General features: G+C 49.5%; 1 protein-coding gene across 2 annotated transcripts in view; it reads right to left on the bottom strand.

Moving 5' to 3' along the window:
• The window catches only part of LOC108519912 (FYVE, RhoGEF and PH domain-containing protein 5), a 127275-nt gene that overhangs the window by 19582 nt on the left and 88164 nt on the right, over positions 1-19529 (bottom strand). The window contains exons 6-12 of one of the 2 annotated variants that reach the window (XM_017859202.1): positions 16526-16686; positions 16101-16257; positions 15380-15467; positions 13800-13850; positions 13198-13256; positions 6528-6599; positions 3411-3479 (exon numbers count right to left, since the gene is read on the bottom strand). In XM_017859202.1, the coding sequence (XP_017714691.1) occupies positions 3411-3479; positions 6528-6599; positions 13198-13256; positions 13800-13850; positions 15380-15467; positions 16101-16257; positions 16526-16686 (657 nt within the window). The remainder of the gene's footprint in view (positions 1-3410; positions 3480-6527; positions 6600-13197; positions 13257-13799; positions 13851-15379; positions 15468-16100; positions 16258-16525; positions 16687-19529) is intronic. The other variant, XM_017859203.1, reaches the window with a different exon arrangement.

A 19529-nucleotide genomic window follows, 5' to 3' on the forward strand; every position in this document is an offset into this window, starting at 1 on the left:
GGGGGCAGCCCCACCTGCAGCTCAGGGACTTCAGGGCCTGGTGGGACACTTTCCGCAATCTAACAAAACTGCTGGGCACAGGCGCCCAGATGCCCCGACTCTGTTCTGCAGTTCAGATTATTTTCTGAAACTGGCACCTTTGAGGAAGAAAAATTCTTCCTAAGTGTGTTTGTTCACCATGGCACTCCCTGGCTTGAGCACCTGTCAGGCCACCCTACTCCCATGTACGCCTGCATTAGACAGTTATCAACACTGCCCAGTGGAAGGGCTGCGCTGAGCCAGAGGAACAAGAGGGCCCAGGTTCAGACTGTGGGGCTTACGGCCTAATCATGGCGGGGTAATCAGAGGGACGCAGGCCTATCCCTGAGGGAAGGAGATGTTCTGATAAAGGGCCATGCCAGACTGGGGGAGTGTGGGGTAGAGGAAAAGCAGGGCTAGAGGAGGAGGGGGGGAGGGGAAGCGGGGGTGGCAGCTAGGCTTCCATAGAAAGTGCTATCTGAGCTTGGCTTGAAGGGGAGGAGCTGGCACCCTTCTCAAAGAGCCTCAGGTGTGTGAGGGCCAGTAAGCCAAGACCAGGGACAGATGAAGCAGAGAACGGGGTGAGGACAGATTGGGGAAGGCCAGGCTGCTGTGTCTGTTCCTGGCATTCAAGGTCCCTGGGAGAGGCACAGAGATCAGAGGGGCGTGGCCAGAGGAGGTGGCCAGATGCAAATGGCTGAGGGGCCAAGACAGAGCTCCACCCTGTGCCATCTGGCGCCTCACTGCTTCCCTTGTTTTAAACATCAGGGAGCTGAGGCTCAGGGAGGTAATGGGATGTGCCCATGGGTCTCACACCAGTCACTGTCAGAGCTGGGGTCTGCATCTGGTCTGTCTGCCTCCCCATCGCCATCCTGTACGGCCTCCCTTTTGCATCCTGAAGGGGGGAATTCACAGGGACCCAACTCCCTGCAGGGCTGTGCTGGGGTAGGGAGCTGATGAAATCTGTAGCTCTAGATAGAGAGGGAGGACCTGTGTCCCATGGAACAACTGTCAGTGGGAAGGGAGAAACTGTTGTAACTACTATCAGATAAGTGGCTTCTACCTCCCAGGCACGTGATTAAATGCCAGGAATTTAATTCTCAAAACCACCCAGTCTTTCCACTTTTCCTGGTGGGAAACTTGAGGCTCGCACATGTCTGTGAGTTGTCCAAGGGTCACAGAAGAAGTAAGTGTCCCACGGGGCAGGATCTAACCAGCTCCGTCTGGCTCATTACCTGCCCCTACATTCAGGGATCTCTCCTCAATGGAGAGATTTTTTTTTTTTGAGACGAAGTCTCACTCTGTCGCCCAGGCTGGAGTGCAGTGGCGCGATCTGGGCTCACTGCAACCTCCGCCTCCCAGGTTCAAGCCATTCTCCTGCCTCAGCCTCCTGAGTAGCTGGGACTACAGGCACCCGCCACTATGCCTGGCTCATTTTTTGTATTTTTAGTAGAGATGGGGTTTCACCATGTTCGCCAGGTTGGTCTCGAACTCCAGACCTAGTGACCCGCCTGCCTCAGCCTCCCAAAGTGCTGTGATTACAGGCATGAGCCATCGCGCCCAGTCGGGAATTTTCAAAATTTAGACTTGTCTAACATGGAATAAAAAATGTCTTCCACCACTGGACTCCAAGACCCACAGCAGGGCAGAGGCTATGTCTACACACCAGCACAGTTCCTGGCACGCAGAGGAGATGGATAATAAGCTGCAGAATGAATGAATGTTACAGCAGGCAGTGAGTTCCCCAACACTGGAGGTGTTTAAGCAGAGGTTAAAAAAACAAAAAAGACAACCTAGAGAAAAGGACTCAAGCATCTGTGGAGGCTTTGAAATCCTTCTGAGAACCCAAATCTAAACCACACGCTGCTTGGCTCTCAGAGCCCTCTCAAAATCCCCCCGGGAGTCCACTCTCCTCTTGCCTGCAGCTAAATCTCACCCACTGCAGCACTGACTAGCCAGAGTGAGGCGTTCTCAGGGGAGGAAAGAAATAGCTCTTAGGAGGGAGGGGAGGGAGGGAGACTCTGGACTTGGGTCACCTAGTGCCTCATGCAGAGCCTGAGGCCACCAGCCATCTGGGCCCAGCACACCCTGCCAGCACTGCAGGCCCCATCCTTCCTAGACAGGCTCAGGATTTCTCCACCAGCGCCACCAGCTCTCTCTGGAATTCAGCCCTCAAGTGGCCCCTCTATGGGCAGGGCCTATTTGGGGCATGGGGAAGACCCCACTCAGGAGCAGAAGGCTGCAGACAAAGGCTTCTTGAGGCTCACAGAGCTCCTCCAAGACACCACACTCCTCATGCCTCTATCCTTTGCTTAGGCCCTTCCCTCTCCTGAAATGCCCTTCCTTAGTGCACCTGCCAAACTTCCATCCTTCCTCCAGGGCTGAACTCGGGTAGAATTTTCTTCAGGAAACATATGAAACACTGAGCACAGTGTGCACACCCAGCAGATATTCCATACACGGCAGCGCTGTCGTGGCTGTGGCTCCTCTTCTCTTTACCTCCGGCCCTCCTTAGTCCTCTTTGCACCCGAGATTCCCTCCATATCATGCTCATAACTCTGCATTTACAATGGGCTGTCTGCTTGCTTCTCCCTCCCATTAGACTCTGATGGCTGAGGGCAAGACCTGGGATTTTTCTTTCTTTGTTTCTAGCACCAGCACACATGAGGTGCTCAGTCAACACCTGGAACAGAGAGAGTTTGTAGACTCTTACCACAGCCTGTCTCTCCCACTGCACACGGTGCTCTAACGAAGTATGAGGAAGCTGGGAGAGGCAGCCATGGCGGACAGGAACAACGAATGACAGCAGAAGTGCAGAAGCAAGAGAAAAACTGTGCCCAGCAGAGAGCTTGAAAGACATGGCCACTTGGGGGTCTCAGGACTGGGGCACTCAACAGCCACTAAGGCCGATACAGCTACACCCTAGGCCTGGACACTCCCTGGTATGCAAGACTCCAGCTGTCCATAAGCAAAAATGTTAAATCACGTCGTGTCTCCTGCACAGTACAGAAAGTGCAGGACTTGGGTCACAACCCTTGGCTCCTTCCTGGGCTTCTGCCACCTTCCTCTCGGGAGGCCTGGCTACAGCGACTTTCCTTTCTGGACCTTGGTTCTCTGAGCATTAGATAAGGTGGTTGACAGACATCTACAGTGGGGATGTGGGCAACTACATCTCGCCAACATTCCACTCCAAATCATTCAAATAACAAATGAGCAGTAGGCTGTGATGTCTAAGGGTGAAGCTCTCAGCTGTCCGGAATGATCCTCACCCCCAAATTTCTGCTCTGTTCTACTCTCCTCTCACCCTCTTCCACTTGTCCTTGAATAAGGGCCCTCGAAAACCTCACAGAACTTGACAGTTCCTGAGCTGGCCTTGGGGACCAGGCACTTACCAGAAATAGGTGCCGGGGTCGTCTGTTTTTCCCTGTTACTTTCATCAGCGTCCCTTCCTTCAGAAACTCCTGTGGGGAGAGAAGCAGAACTGGGCTGTCAGGCTGATGCCCCCTAAAGGCTGATGCCCCCCACAAGGGTGTGGGGAAGGCCCCTGAGTGGAAACTTATATCATAAAGCCTCCCAGAGGACCTGAGAGCAGCTAGCAGATAAATCCCCGCTCACAAGAGAGGTGCTGTATATGCTAGAGCAGGGCTGGGATCGTAGTCCTGAAAGACACCACCCTGAATGTCATAATCCCTGAAGTCTAAATCTCAAAAGTCTAAAATCCTTAACATCAAAAATTCCAAAAACCACCCTGGGTGCCATGGCGTGTATCTGTAGCCTCAGCTACTCGAAAGCATCACTTGAGCTCAGGAGTCCAAGACCAGCCTGGGAACTTAATAAGACCCTGTCTCAAAAAAAACAAAACACTCACAAAATTCTGAAAATCACAATCACAGGAGAGCCGCATTACGTTAGGTGGAATTATTACCCTCTTATTATCTTTGTTTGGAAATTAAGTATGATTTAAGGAGATGCGTGAGGGGGGCCAAGCTGACAAGGGGTGGACTTGTGATGGTTAATTTTTAGGCATCAACCTGACTGGATTGAGGAACACCTGGAAACCTGGCAAAGCAATTCACCATGCTCTGTATTACATTCTGCATCATTTCCAATACTGGAGGTATAAACTGTATATAGACTTTTACAGGGTTCTAATTCATTTTATGTATTTTTTTTTTTTTTTTTTCAAATTTGGCTTCCTGAAAAGTGTATTATCATAACCAGACGCGGTGGCTCATGCCTGTAATCCGAGCACTTTGGCAGGCTGAGGCGGGCAGATCACGAGGTCAGGAGTTCAAGATCAGACTGGCTAATATGGTGAAACTCCATCTCTACTAAAAATACAAAAATAAGGCGGGTGTGGTGGCATGTGCCTGTAGTCCCAGCTACTCGGGAGGCTGAGGCAGAAGAATCACTTGAACCCAGGGGACAGAGGCTGCAGTGAGTCTAGATCATGCCACTGCACTCCAGCCTGGGCAACAGAGCAAGACTCTGTCTCAAAAAAAAAAAAAAAAGGAAAGAAAAGTGCATTACCACAATGTTGAATGTGTGTGTAAGCACTGTGTATGTACTTAAAAACACAAACTTCCTCAATGAATGGAGATACCCATTTTGTACATTTGCATTTGTGAAAGATAATATTTCCGGAGATCTTAGCTCTGTGGGTGGCTGCATATACTGTGGTGACCCATCACAATTTTTAACTGAGCTCATCAAAAGCCTTCGGTTATTTGTCATGGTATTTCAGATGACCACAGTTATAAGGCTGGGTGCATACAATTACTAACCATAGTGACATACACTGATACATTTCCCTGTTTGACCTTTCTTTTATGAATATGGTTTGTGTGCTTAGTCTTGACCCATGGAACTATTGTTAGCACACAGCAGCACTTATGCTTGCAAAATTATGTATGTTCTTAGTGCCTATTTTATTGTATAAAGTGGCCTATGAAGTATTGTTGTGTTTTTATGTTTCTTAAATAAATTCCCGTCAGGCACGGTGACTCATGTCTGTAATCCCAGCACTTTGGGAGGCCGAGGTGAGCAGATCACCTGAGGTCGGGAGTGTGAGACCAGCCTGACCAACATGGAGAAACCTGGTCTCTACTAAAAACACAAAATTAGCCAGGCGTGGCAGTGGCTTATGCCTGTAATCCCAGCTATACGGGAGGCTGAGGCAGAATTGCTTGAACCTGGGAGGCGGAGGTTGCAGTGAGCCGAGATCGTGCCACTGCACTCCAGCCTGGGCAACAAGAGCTAAACTTAGTCTCAAAAAAAAAAAAAAAAAGATAAATAAATAAATTCCCTTTTATTTATTATTTCTTTTATTTATTTATTCTTTTGAGACGCCTGGGCTAGAGTGCAATGGCACAATCTCGGCTCACTGCAACCTCAGCCTCCTGGGTTTAAGCGATTCTCTTGCCTCAGCCTCCTGAGTAGCTGGGACTACAGGCCACCATACCTGGCTAATTTTTTGTATTTTTAGTAGAGATGGGGTTTCACTATGTTGGCCAGACTGATCTCGAACTCCTGACCTCGTGATCCACCCACCTCAGCCTCCCAAAGTGCTGGGATTACAGGCGTGAGCCACCGCACCCGGCCCCATAAATTCCCTTTTTCAAAATATAAATATCTTTTAAATATTTTTCTAAATTATTTTTTCCAGAATTATATTTTTGGGATCTTGATCTTTTGGGATTTCAACATTTGGGATCATGGTGCTCAAGACCGTCTCTTTCAGGATTCTGGGTGGTCCAAGCCATGACTCCCTCCTTGGCTTGTACCCATGAGGAGTCCATTCAGAACAGAGCCTCTGAAGGTCTAAAACAGCCGAAGACCTGGGAACAGCTGCTACAGTCCCCTTAATTCTGGAGCTACAAATAGATGTTTAAGAAACAATTTACCAAACTCATGATCCTGGCTAAAATACTACATGTAACTTGACAGCATCTCAGTCCCATGAGATACCTGCTAACCTCGAGGAAAATTCCCCTGAGCATGCACTTTCATTCCTTTGTCTCTTGTCCTTTATGGAGCATAACTAGTAATGAACGTATTTTTTACTGTTTTTAAGCTGAGTTTTACATTTTCCATTTGGAAGCTTTAAAGAGAGTGAATTTATCTCTTCAAGAATGTTATCTTCAAGAAGTTTTCTGGGGGCTTGCTCTTGGGAGATCATTTTCTGTTTTCCCAGCAACTCGGCACTGAAAATACTTGGTGCTTCCTCTTCTTGGAGGTGAGGAGAGCCACAGGCAACACGAAAAAAAAAACAACTGGTGCTGAGTCTTTAACTGCTCTGCAGGCAACACATGGGGTGGAGAACCCCAGGGAAGGTAGCCGAGGGCCTCGGCCAGGAGAATCCAGTGAGCCCACGCCCACCCGCCTGCCTGCCCTCCACGGGTAGACAGCACCTGCAGCCAGCCCTGTCTGGGGCCAGCCCAGTGAACAATGGGGCTTATCGGAGCCTCGCCCAGCCACCCTCCGCCCCTGCCCAAGGCGGCGGCACTCACCCTTCCTGGCTGGAGGAGATCCCCTTGGCCCCGGACGCTGTGCTCAATGTGGACCAGCTTCTGCAGGTTTTCCTGTGGGTGGGAATGGGGTGAGGGGGAGATGGTCAGGGCCCCTTCCAGGCGTCTTATCTCCTCTGTAAGCCATGGCATTGCTTCTGTTTCAGACAAAAATGAGGCCCGGAAAGGCCTGCCCCAAATCCAACCTCCTGTATGAGGCAGGACTGGGACCCGAGCCTGGGTCTGCAGGGAGCCACCACCATGGCTCTGTATGCTGTGGAACCAGCTGCCTGGCCTTGCTGTGCAGTCCAGCATCCCAGTGTTTCTCTGGAAAACTGCTCCTATGCTCTCTAAGCCTATGTCCCTCATGAGGCCTGGAGCATGGGGACTTCACCAGACCCAAGGCTGGCCTCACGCCCTTCTGGCTTGTAGCCCATAAAACCTGTGGAGGAAACTGGGTCCACACTCTGCGGAGGCTCGTAGTTAGAAAAATAAGTGTGCCCTGTCAGTACCTCACTGGGTTAGCCACAAAATGTAAAATGACAGGCCCCCTGTATCCTCTGCACAGCACCCCATAATCCTAGATACAACAAGCGCCCACCCTGTGGGCAGGTGCCCCTTGAACCTTACACAGGGCAGGTTCTAAAGTTGTAAGGTGAGCATTGTGGGTAGACAATTTGCCCTGAAAAGTCCTTTCCATTATCTATGGTTTTGGGCATAAAATCCTATGCAGTAAAAAATGAATAATTGTGGTTCCATTTCCACTTATGATGCAGGAAGTACAAGAGAACACTGCTCTCACTGTAGTGTGAAAAAGCCAGATAACCTTCAAAATCATAACTTCGCTTCAGCCTGTGGGAGAGCTGGGGTCACAAGGCAACCAAGTGAACTGGGTTCCGCCTGGCAAGCCTGTCCACGGAGGATTGAGACACAGGAACTGCCGCACCTCTGGCGACACACAGGAGGCAGAGGTGGCTGGCGTAAAGGAAGGTAAGAAGAAAGCAGTGAAAATGTTAATGAATTCTTTTTATTTTATTTTATTTTTTATTTTTTTTAAGACGGAGTCTCGCTCTGTCGCCCGGGCTGGAGTGCAGTGGCGCGATCTCGGCTCACTGCAAGCTCCGCCTCCCGGGTTGACGCCATTCTCCTGCCTCAGCCTCCCGAGTAGCTGGGACTACAGTCGCCCGCCACCTCGCCCGGCTAGATTTTGTATTTTTTTTTTAGTAGAGACGGGGTTTCACCGTGTTAGCCAGGATGGTCTCGATCTCCTGACCTCGTGATCCGCCCGTCTCGGCCTCCCAAAGTGCTGGGATTACAGGCTTGAGCCACCGCGGCCGGCCAATGAATTCTTAAAGGACAAGTATGGGCTGGTGCCAGTTTAGAGTAATGGGCAGCTGCATACCCGAGGGAACCTGTCCTCAATCGCAAGCTCTTATCCACGAGTCTCTGCCACGTGCCCACAAGAAAGAACGGGGCAAGGCGGGGCCACATGCAAAGCCCTGCCCACTTCCTCAGGCCTTCTCTCATGCAAGGCTTCAGTTCCGGTGGGAGGCCGGGAGACCCCCCACCCCCAGAGTCCAGGAAAAGATCTGCTGCTCTAGGGAAAGAGAGCAAAAGCTGCACCATAGGAGGGGGGTGGTAACCCCCTGGATCCAGTATTATGCACCAATACCTTGCTGGGGGATGGCCAGAAACCTGTCTAAAGCCAGCCACAGAGCCACAGAGCTCATCTGCCATGGAGGGGAGGGGCAGAAATGCTGTGAGAGCCTGGCTCACAGGCTCTGCTTCAGATGGAGGCATGTGCCCACCATAAGCCCAGCACTAAGTAACATGGGGCAGTAGCCTGCCTCTGAGAAGGGCAAGAGCATGGGGAGAGGGCCTTCCTGTGGTGCAGGGAGGTCTAAAAGCTGAATATGGAGCAGGAATGAAAGAAAAGCTTTCTGGCCTACCCCACAGGTCACAGCAGCCCCCACTGGAGGAACATGAAGCCTGGTAGTCACTGAAGGTTGATGACATGGCAGCAAAACCAAACCCCAATCAGGTGCTGACTGGACTGACCTGACTGCCCTGTATCCTACCGTGAACAGCCATGACCAAAAAAGAGGCATGCCCACCTTGAGGGGTAAATACGATTTACCTCAGTCTCTACAATGCTTCTACACATAATGCCTGGCCTTCAATAACAAGTTATGAGGAACACAATAAAGCAAGCAAAAAACTCCCCAACCTCAACTCATTTTCAAGAGGAGAAAGCATTCCATCAAACCAGAGTGAAGAAGGAACACAGCTGTCCGAGCCATCAGACCCTACAGTAGCTCTGACTGGTGGGTAACAGGACCTGGCGGGAAAGGTGAACACCACCTGTGAGCAGATGGAGGATTCTGGCAGAGATGGAAACCATACATGAGAGTCCAATGGAAATTTTAAAAGTAAAACATCAGGATGAGAAACAAAGAGTTCCTTTGACGGGTTTAGCAGCAAACGGAACACAGTTGAGGAAAGACTCCATGAGCTTGAAGACAGATCAGCGGAGATGATCCACACTGAAACACATAGAGTGGGGAAACAGAACAGAGCATCCAAGAGGAGTTCCCAAAATTAATGAATGACAACAAACCACAGATCCAAGAAGCTCAAGAATCACAACTGGATAAAGAGCACCCCATTCCCCACAAAACACACACAGACACATCACAGCCAAACTTCCCAAACTCAAATCAAAAGAGAAGATCTTAAAGGCAGCCAGAGAAAAGGGACACATTACACAGACAGACACTCATGAGTATTACAGCAGACTTTCCACCAGAAACGATGTATGCCAGAAGACAGTGGAGTGGCAGCAAAGAAAAACTGTCCATCCAGGTTTCTACACCCAGGAAAAATATCTTTCACAAATTAAGATAAATTGAACAATTAAATTAATGGGTGGTAGGAACAAGGCTTCTCACTGTTGGAGTGAGAATTTACATATAGGCAAGGGAGGAGGCTAGTATGGTCATGATTAGAATGGGCAACATTGGTAAAAACTCACAATGAAAAACAAATACATAAAATACAATAAAATAAAAATAAATAAAGGCCGGCCATGGTGGCTCATGCCTATAATCCCAGCACTTTGGAAGGCTGAGGCAAGAGGACTGCTTGACACCAGTGTGGGCAAAATAGTGGCACCTCAATCTCTACAAAAAATAAAACAAAACTCATGGTTAGTTTAATATTCAGCTACAGATGGTTATGTACGGAAATATCAAAGATATGGGCATATGCAAAGGTTGGTATACACACATATTTCTTTGCTGTCAGCTAAGGAGGTGTAAAAGAAATGATACCACATTACCAGTGAGTGCACCTAATGCCCATATCTTGGCTTCTAATATTATTATCCAATTAATGCAACCAGGGCTCCATGGAGAAATGATTGATTCTAAGACTGGGGCAGGAAATACACAAGGTGCGTGATCCTGGAGCACCTTGCACTGCCAGAAAGTAAGGAAGTTCTCAAAACACAGACATATACACACACACACACCCTGAAATGTATATTGATGGCACCATGTGAAAAGGACACAGAAACCAACTGAAAACACGCCCAACAGCCAAAGCTGAAACAATCTGAGAAATAAAATAAGTAAGGAAGTGTTGGATTATAACAGTCCATACTGATACAAATGACTTCTTTATTTATAATGACTAGATACACTAGCCAATGAGGGAGTAGAGACAAATCTCCCAGGCAGAAGAATTCCACATAACCCAGGTAGATATGGTGCCCTCAAGGGGAGGGAGCATAATCCCCTGCTCCTAAGAATGGGTTGCACAAACTGACTTTCTTCCAAAGGGCACAGAAAAGGCAGGGGTGAGAGAGAGCAGCTCCACAGTGGAGAAACCTGCCACCAGGTGACTTTAGCCAGGTGACCAAGGTCAACATTGATAGTGGTAAATCCTGTTGCCAGTATGTGCCCTTCATATGATGGGATGAAAAGTACCTTGCTCCGTAAGCCTCTTCCCAAATAACCATACGCCTAGCCTAATCATGAGAAAAACACCAGACATTTCTACCAGAAGGGCGTCCTGCCATATACCCAACCAGTACTCCTGAAAACTGTCAAGCTCATCAAAAGCAAGGAAAATAAGAAACTACTGCAGTAAAGCGGGGGCTAAAGAAACAGGGCCACTAAACAGCATGTGGGATCCTGGATGGGACCCTAGAACAAGACATCTGGCAAAACTAAGGAAATCTGAATGAACCAGGGTCTTAAGTTAATAATCCTGTATCAACATTTGTACATTAATGTAACAGATGTAGCATACTAATATAAGATGTTCATAACAGAGAACACTGTGTGGGGCATATATGGGGACTCTCGGTACTACCCTCTCAATCTTTTCTGTAAATTTAACATTGTTTTAAAAAATAAAGTCTATTCAGAGAGCAGAATGGTGGTTACCAGGGGCTGGGGCAGGGACTGGAATGAGGAGTTAGAGTTTAATGGGGAGAGAGTTTCAGTCTGGGAAGAGGAGAAGTTCTGGAGATGAATGGGGTGACAGCTGCATGACAATGTGAATATGCTTAATATCACCAAACTGCAAAAGAGTAAATGTCCCAGGCAGAGTTCCTCCCACATCCAAGCAGGCATGGGCTAGGGGCCTCTGGTCCAGAGCAGACCTGGTGCAGCTGTCCACAGCTGGCCCCTGCTTCCCAGCACGGTGTCCAACTTCAGCCTCAGAGAAAGCCAGAAGGGCGTCTGGCCATGGGCTGCTCTGGTTCCTCCTCCGGGTGGGGCTGCATGTGCGAGCTCCCCGTAGGAGGGAAGACATATCCCTGCCTGACCTAGTTCTTCTCTCTGGAAGCAGAGGCAGCCCCGGCCAAAGGGAAATGTGGAGAACCTAGCCCATCTGCTGCTATTTCTCGACAGGGTGCTGGACCCCAAAGCAACTCTACTTTTTGGCTGTGTTGAGGGACTCTCACTGTATGTACAGGAGGCCAAAATGAGGAGGGGCAGGGAGGTCAGTTCAGAGCAGAGTAAGAGAAGAGAGCACCAGATTAAAAGGGCATGTCTGACCCACGCAGAAAACGGCCCGGAAACTGGCCTGTGTATTCATACCCAGCTGGTTCAGCCTCCACTCTTAGTCCACCCCTCACCAGCCAGCCCGACCTCTCTCCCTGGACTCTGGTCCTACCTTGCCATCCTGTCCCCATCTCCTAGCCATGGCAGGTGGCTCTCTGAACTCCAGCATGCACTGTCCCACCTCCATCTCTTTGCCCAGGCCAGCCGCAATTTCTGGCACCCCTTTTCTCCCTCTGCCTTCCTGGCATGTGTGCAACATGTGTGCAAATCCTCCCTACGGGGACACCTCCAAAGCATCTATTTTTTTTTTTAGATGGAGTCTCACTCTGTCGCCCAGGCTGGAGTGCAGTGCCATGGTCTCAGGTCACTGCAAACTCCGCCTCCCGGGTTCAAGCGATTCTCTAGCCTCAGCCTCCCGAATAGCTGGGACTAAAGGTGCATGCCACCACACCTGTTTAAGTTTTGTATTTTAAATAGAGACAGGGTTTCATCATGTTGACCAGGCTGGTCTTGAACTCCTGACCTCAAGTGATCCACCTGCCTCAGCCTCCCAAAGTGCTGGGATTACAGGCGTGAGCCACCACACCTGGCCCATATCATCTCTCTGGCAACCTCGGCTGGAAGGGCCGCCTCCCTTCTCTGAACCCTGTGGCATTCTCCCATGACATTTATCATAGTCATTTGTATCCACATATTTATTACTCCACTAAGCGGAGGTTTCCTCCAGGGCTTGTATCTCCAGTCCCCAACACAGCACAAGGTCTGACACATAGCAGGTGTCCAATAAATGCAATTTCCCCTCCTCCTCTGCCTGTGGAAGACTCACTGTATGCATGCCCTGTGTCTCTGTCACAGCAAAGCATAGCACCTCCTTGGCACACATGGTCATCATTTCCCTTCTGTGCCTGCAGAAGACATGACTACCTGGTCACTGAACTCTTTTCCAGTGACCTAGGTCTCAGGCTTGCAACCATTCTCAACACAGAGCGCTGGCATGCCTACAGCTTAGCAGGACAGTGAGCATGTGGACGCAAGTAACCCTGGTGACCACGTGAATGGAGCTGGGATGCAGAATCAACTCTGCCCTCTTTGGCAGAAACCCAGTGTCTAACAGACGGAGTCACACACAGTCAGAATCAGATCTGTGCTTAGAGCCACATATTCTAGTGGACTAGTGATTCTCAAACTTTTGTGGTCCTAACATTTACCCAGGGTGCTTGTTAAAAATGCAGCTCTCTAGATCCTACATGCAGAAGCTCTGACTGGGAGGATCTAAGGTATGCCCAGGAACTAGGAGTTTACAAACACCCCAGGAGCTGATGTGGGTGGCCTCAGACCACAATCGGGGCATTGCTTATCAGGTCTCCACAAGTCTGCAGCCATTCTCATTGTTTGAACAGTGAACCAGAGGCGCAGAGAGGGGCACACAGTGCCTGAGGTCACACATCAAGTGTCAGAGCCAGAACCCACGGCTCTCTGCAGAGTCCCAGAAGAGAGATGGTTGCCTGCAGCCCCTAGGAGTGGGCATCGGAAGGCTGACCGGAGCTGGTGGGGAGGTGCCTGGAACCTGTGTCTGAGGAAGGGGGCCACCGGGCTGCACTCACCCCTTGCTCCATGCTGTCGTTGGCACGGTCTGTGACTTTGGAGATGAGGCTCAGTGCACCTGGGGAGGGACACAGAGCAGGAGTTGGGCCATTGCATGAGGGGCATCAATTTTCTCCACTGCAGTGTCAGGTCCCAGGCCTCAAGCCCAGCTTGGCCACTACTGCCGAAGTGACCTTGATAGCGATTTGACCACTGTTATGCATGCCTCAGTTTCCCTGGCTATAAACTGAATATAATAGGGACCACCCTGGCAGGTGATACACAGGGATAGCCACATCGAATTGGGAGGAAACAGGGAGACTGTGGTGAGCTTTTCAGACTCAGCACCACCCCCCAATCACCAAATTCCAGTGACCCCCCCCATCCCCTCTAACGGGATGTCCTCTCATCCTAGGATGTCCCCACAGCTGAGGTGACGGGGGACTCATCTCAGAAGAGCTGGGGGCTCTCACAGAAGTCCCAGACATGTCATATACAGAACCCACCAGCTGGTGGGGAGGGGACTATGTCCTGGGCCTTGGACTTGGGGCAGGGTCCAGGCTTTGGGGCAAGGAGGCAGAGCAGGCTCTAGGACCTCCCTCCGCGTTCATGCTGAACTCACCCTGTGTATTGTCGTACTCAGCGGAGTCCGGGCAAAGGTTGTTTAAATAGTCTGTTGGCAGGACAAGAGCCAGGAGTCAGCCACTGGCGAGGTCAGCACCCTCTGCCCACAGCTGTGGCCACCCGCTCTCTTGCCAGAGTTGGAAGTTCAAGAAGAGTGAGGCATCTACCCTCTCTCCCCTGCTGGCCCCATCACAATACCATGCCAGCATGAAACCAGGCCCCCAGGACCACCGGCAGCATTGCTGCCACAGCTGCTTGTCCCTCGCTTCTCCAACAGATACCCACTGAGCACCTGCCTGGCACTGGGCCATGCCTTGGAGACAGACACAACAAGGTGAATCCATCTTCAAGAAGCTCTACATCCTCCAGCCCCTCCCCAGTGACTGCTTGTCCATCTGCTCGTTCTATTCTGGCCATGATGGCTTTCTTGAATGTGCCAAGCTTGTTTCTACCCCAGGGCCTTTTGTACTTGCTGTTCCCTCTGCCTGGCACTCTCTTCAGATCTTCATATGGCTCATGTCCTCGCTTTACTGAGATCTCTGTCCAATGCCGCCTCCTCAGAGAGGTCTTCCCTGATTGCTGAGTCTAACACAGCTGCCCTGTTCCCTCTGTCTCCTTAACTTGCTTTATTCTTCTTAAGAGTTCCTAACATACCTTATCTTTTGTCTTTCTTAATTGCTTGTCTAGGGGTGTAAGCTCCACAGTGTCACTGAGTTTGCTGTTCGATTTACTGTTGCATCTCCAGTATCCAGCGTGGGAAATGGTGCATAGGAGGTGCTCAATAAATAGTTCTTGGATTAGATGAATGAATTCTCTAGTCCCTGGCCCTAATGTATTTTTGAGGAGTCCCAGTTTCTACCTGGAATTACATATCCATGCCTACTTATGTACTGTCTATCTCTTTCATTAGGACATCAGTTTCCCAGGGCAGGGGTCTTTATCCATTTGGGAGGCAGTTGAATAAATGGGTCTAGAGCTCAGAACAGAGGAATGGGTGTTTCCAGTGGGCAGAGATACAGGAAAGGGCATAGAGAGGGAAGGGAAGGGGACCCAGGACTGAGCCCTGAGAAGCTCTGACGTTTATGGGGCAGTGGAGGACGGAAGGCCACCAGCACAGACAGAGAAGGGAAAGAGAGATGGGAGGCAAGTGGGAGACAGTATACCACAGAAACCCCGGGAAGAAAGGACTCGAGAAGCAGGCAGTGGTCATGGGTCCAGCAAGGCCAAGGCTGATAATGTCCACTAATGTGGCCACAAGGAGGACTCTGCTGACAGGCGTGGCTTCAGTGAAATGAGATGGCCAGCTGAGGCAGGGAGGAAGTGCAAGCTGGGGAGGGGTGTCGTTGGGTTTCTGTGTTTTACGAGGGGGTGGCCACTGGAGGGAGCTTTCTAAGGTGGCAGGAGGTGGTTCAGGGGCTTCAAAGCTCAACTGGAGGGAAAGGTGATGGCAGACGCCACCCTTCCCCAACACCTGCCTGCCATGGTCAGAGGCGAGGTCGCCACAGTCCCCTCCACCCCTCCTCAGGGGCCTTCCCTGCCCCGCCACCTCAATCCCCATTGACCTCCTGTGGGGCCCACCTGTGAGGAGCACTTGGTACTGGAAGAGGCGCTGAACCACCCGCAGCAGCCGATGCTTCGCAGTCTGGCTGCCTCCTTGTACACTCTGCTGTTCTCAAGACAGGGGAGGAAAAACCTTATCAGAAACCCCTCCTGAGCGCACACGCTCACAGCAGCCCACATACACTGTCCCATCCACACCTCTTCCCGGGCCAGCTGAACTTCTCCCTCATCTCCAAAACCAGGTTTTCCTCCTGCAGGAAGCCCTCCTGGATTAGCCCGGCCTGGATTAGCCATCATGCTCCCAGTTGGTGCTACACTCAGTATCAAGCCTCTCCTAGTCCCTGTTCTGCTCTTAATGTTAGCAATGGAGGAAAGCTCTCCATTTTTCTGCCCAGGAAAACTGGATCCCCAGTTCGTGGCTAGTGTTGGGAATTTCCTTGAACACTCCATGGCTGGGGCTCTGGTTTGGTTGGTGCTTTTCAACTGAGACAAGAAAACTACCCAAGACCCTTACTGTGAGTGGTGCTCACTGCACTGTCATCTGCTGCCCAACAGCAGATGTTCTGGATTCTGGGTTCTCCTTCCTGATGGGTCATCCTCTCATCCCTCTGGCCAGGTCTTCCCTGTCTGCTCCCCATCCCCAGACCTACCAAGATGTCCCATTGATTTGCATTAAGCCCTTCGCCCACCTCAACCCCTGCATCCTTATAGCAGGGTCTCAGAGGACCAGGGAACCCACCTCAAATTCACGGACAGCAGCTGCCAGCCGGGGAGAGTGGAGGCAATTCTCACTGAGCAGACCTAGGTACCTGTCGAACTGCAGGATGTGAGTGGCGTGGTGATCAAACTCCTGCTCCCGGGCCAGGAAGATGTCAGCTACCTTCTGCTGGCTCTCCCTGCAGCCAGGGATGGGGATGGGACAGTGAGAACTCAGCCTTGTAACCAACGCGGGGTTAGAAGCGGGGGCCTGGAGTCATATCCCTGCATGCAGATCCCAGCTCAACCCTTGCACAGTTGTTTTACTTTGAGCAAATGACTTAACACTTCTGAGTTCGGCTTTCCCATCCATCAAATGGAGATACCATTTCATACGGCGGTGTTTTATCCGTCTCCATTCCCTCAATGCAACAAAAGTGGAGCCTGGGGGGTCCAGGGACTGCTCACCAATTTGACAGCCTTTCCTCTAGCTCCTCCAGGATGCCTTGGTGAAGGTCGTGGATGGCTGGGAGTTTGCTCAGGCCCTGCCTCAGCTCCTCCCGGGCCGATGTGTCTCTGCCTTCATGGTCCATGTCATCCAAGGCCCTCATGACAGCTCCATGGAAATCCTGAAACACCAAAAGGCCTGTTACCCACAGGTTGATAGGACTGAGCACAAGTCCTCCTTGGCAGATTTCCCCTGGGGCTTTGGAGCCCTGGCTTATGTGAAGACAGCAGTGAGAACTTAAGCCAGTGTCTCCAGACCCAACAGTCTCACCTACAAAGCAGAGATGACCACACGCACCTGGCGACCATAGGGTTGCCTGAGCTGACACCCAAAGAGCATCCAACCCAACGCCTGGCGCAGAGCAGGGCTCAACACACACTCGCTCTCCTCTCCTTGTGGCCACTTGGTGAACACTTCTTTTACAAGATGGGTGAGAGATTGGGTAATTCCTTCTCTAAAGAAGCAGAAGGCTGGCCGGGCACAGTGGCTCACGCCTGTAATCCCAGCACTTTGGGAGGCTGAGGCGGGTGGATCACGAGGTCAGGAGATTGAGACCATCCTGGCTAACACGGTGAAACCCCGTCTCTACTAAAAATACAAAAAAAATTAGCCGGGCATGGTGGCGGGTGCCTGTAGTCCCAGCTACTCGGGAGGCTGAGGCAGGAGAATGGTGTGAACCCAGGAGGCGGAGCTTGCAATGAGCCGAGAGCACACCACTATACTCCAGCCTGGGCAACAGAGCGAGACTCCATCTCAAAAAAAAAAAAAAAAAGGAGCAGCTTTTGCTTTCTCATTATCCATCTTTGAAGAGGTTCATGTGCTATGCTGTTTCAAAAAGAAGTCTAAGGAAACTATAGGCATCTACCCTATGGTGTATTAAGAGGTGACTAAAAATGATAAAGGTGGTGGCTATGTAGAAATATTCACATCATAGTGTTCAGCAATCAAGAAGGGGTGCAGAGCTGTTTCCACACCCTGATATAACTGTGTAAAAAGTGAGTAGAGGAGAAAACTAAAAGAAAACAGGATGACATGCAAACAGTGGCTGTCCAGGAGTATAGCATTAGGAATGACTGTTTATCTTCTTGTCTCTATTTTCTAAAATCTATCATGATTAATGTAATTCTAAAACTAAACTCAATTTAATAAATATAAAAAGTATATCTGGGAGCTGGGCGCGGTGGCTCACGCCTATAATCCCAGTACTTTGGGAGGCTGAGGCGGGCAGATCACCCGAGGTCAGGAGTTCGAGACCAGCCTGACCAACATGGAGAAACCCTGTCTCTACTAAAAATACAAAAATTAGCTGGGCCATCTTGTGGTGCATGCCTGTAATCCCAGCTACTCGGGAGGCTGAGGCACGAGAATCACTTGAACCCAGGAGGTGGAGGGTGCCTCGGTGAGCCGAGATTGCGCCATTGCACTCCAGGCTGGGCAACGAGAGCAAAACTCCGTCTCAAAAAACAAACAAACAAAAAACAAAAAACAAACAAAAAAGTTGTATCTGGGTTCTCTAGTCTGTTCCATGTATCCTGTTTTTAATGCAAGTACTATGCTGATTTGGTGACTAAAACTTCGTAGTAAATTTTGAAGTCAGGTAGTGTGATGCTTCCAGCTTTGTTCTTTTTGTTCGGGATTGCTTTGGCTGTTGGGGGTCTTTTGTGGTTCCATATAAATCTTAGGACTTTTTCTACTTTTGTGAAGAATGTCACTGATATTTTGATAGGGATTGTATTGGATTTATAAATTGCCTTGGGTAGTACTGTCATTTTAGCAATATTAGTTCTTCTAATCCATGAGCATGAAACATCTTCTCATTTTTGTGTGTCCTCTTCAATTTCTTTCATCAGTGTTTTGTGGTTTTCCTTGTATAGATCTTTCATTTCTTTGGTTAAATTGATTCGTAGGTATTTTACATCCTTTGTAGCCAAGATAAATGGGATTGCTTTCTTGATTTCTTTTTCAGATTGTTCACTTTGGGTATATGGAAATGCCACTGATTTTTGTATGCTGACTTTGTATTCTGCAACTTTGCTGAATTTATTTATCAGTTCTATTAGTTTCTTGGTGGAGTCTTTACTTTTTTCTGAGTATAAGATCTTGTCAGCTTTCATATCAGCACTTTAATATCAGCACTTAGGGCCAAGGCTGGGAGATCACTTGCACCTAGGAGTTTGAGATCAGCGTGGGCAGCATGACAAAACCCCATCTCTACAAAAAATACAAAAATTAGCTGGATGGGGTGGCAGGTGCCTGTGGTCCCAGCTTCTTGGAAGGCTGGGAGGATCAGCTGAGCTCAGGAGGTCAAGCCTACAGTAAACTCTGATTGGACCACTACACTCCAGCCTGGGTGACAGAGCAACACCCTGTTTCAAAAAACAAAACAAAAACCCTGAAACCAGATCTTGTTGTCTGTGAACCCAGATACAAATCCACACAATCACAGTCATCTTTGACAAGGGTGCCAAGAACATACACTGGGGAAAGGACAGTCTCTTCCATAAATGGTGCTGGGAAAACTGAATAACTATATGCAGAAGAATGAAACTAGACCTCTATCTATCACTATACACAAAAGCCAAATCAAAATGGATTAAAGACTTAAATCTAAGACCTCCAACTATGAAGCAACTAGAAGAAAACATTGGGGAAATGTCCTAGAACACTGGACTAGGTGAAGATTTTCTGCACAAGACCTCAAAAGCACAGGCAACCAAAGCAAAAACAGACAAATGGGATTACATCACTCTAAAAAGTTTCTGCACAGTAAAGGAAACAATCAACAAAGTAAAGGGACAACCCACAGAATGAGAGAAAATACGTACAATCTATTCATCTGACAAAGGATTAACAACCAAAATACAGAAGGCGCTCACACAATTCAAATATCAAAAAAGCCCAAAAAATCCGATTTAAAAATGGGCAAAAGATCTAAACAGATATTTCTCTAAAAAAGACATACAA

Source organism: Rhinopithecus bieti, unplaced genomic scaffold (assembly GCF_001698545.2).
Source record: "Rhinopithecus bieti isolate Rb0 unplaced genomic scaffold, ASM169854v2 scaffold_49509, whole genome shotgun sequence".
NCBI classification, from domain to species: Eukaryota; Metazoa; Chordata; class Mammalia; order Primates; family Cercopithecidae; genus Rhinopithecus; species Rhinopithecus bieti.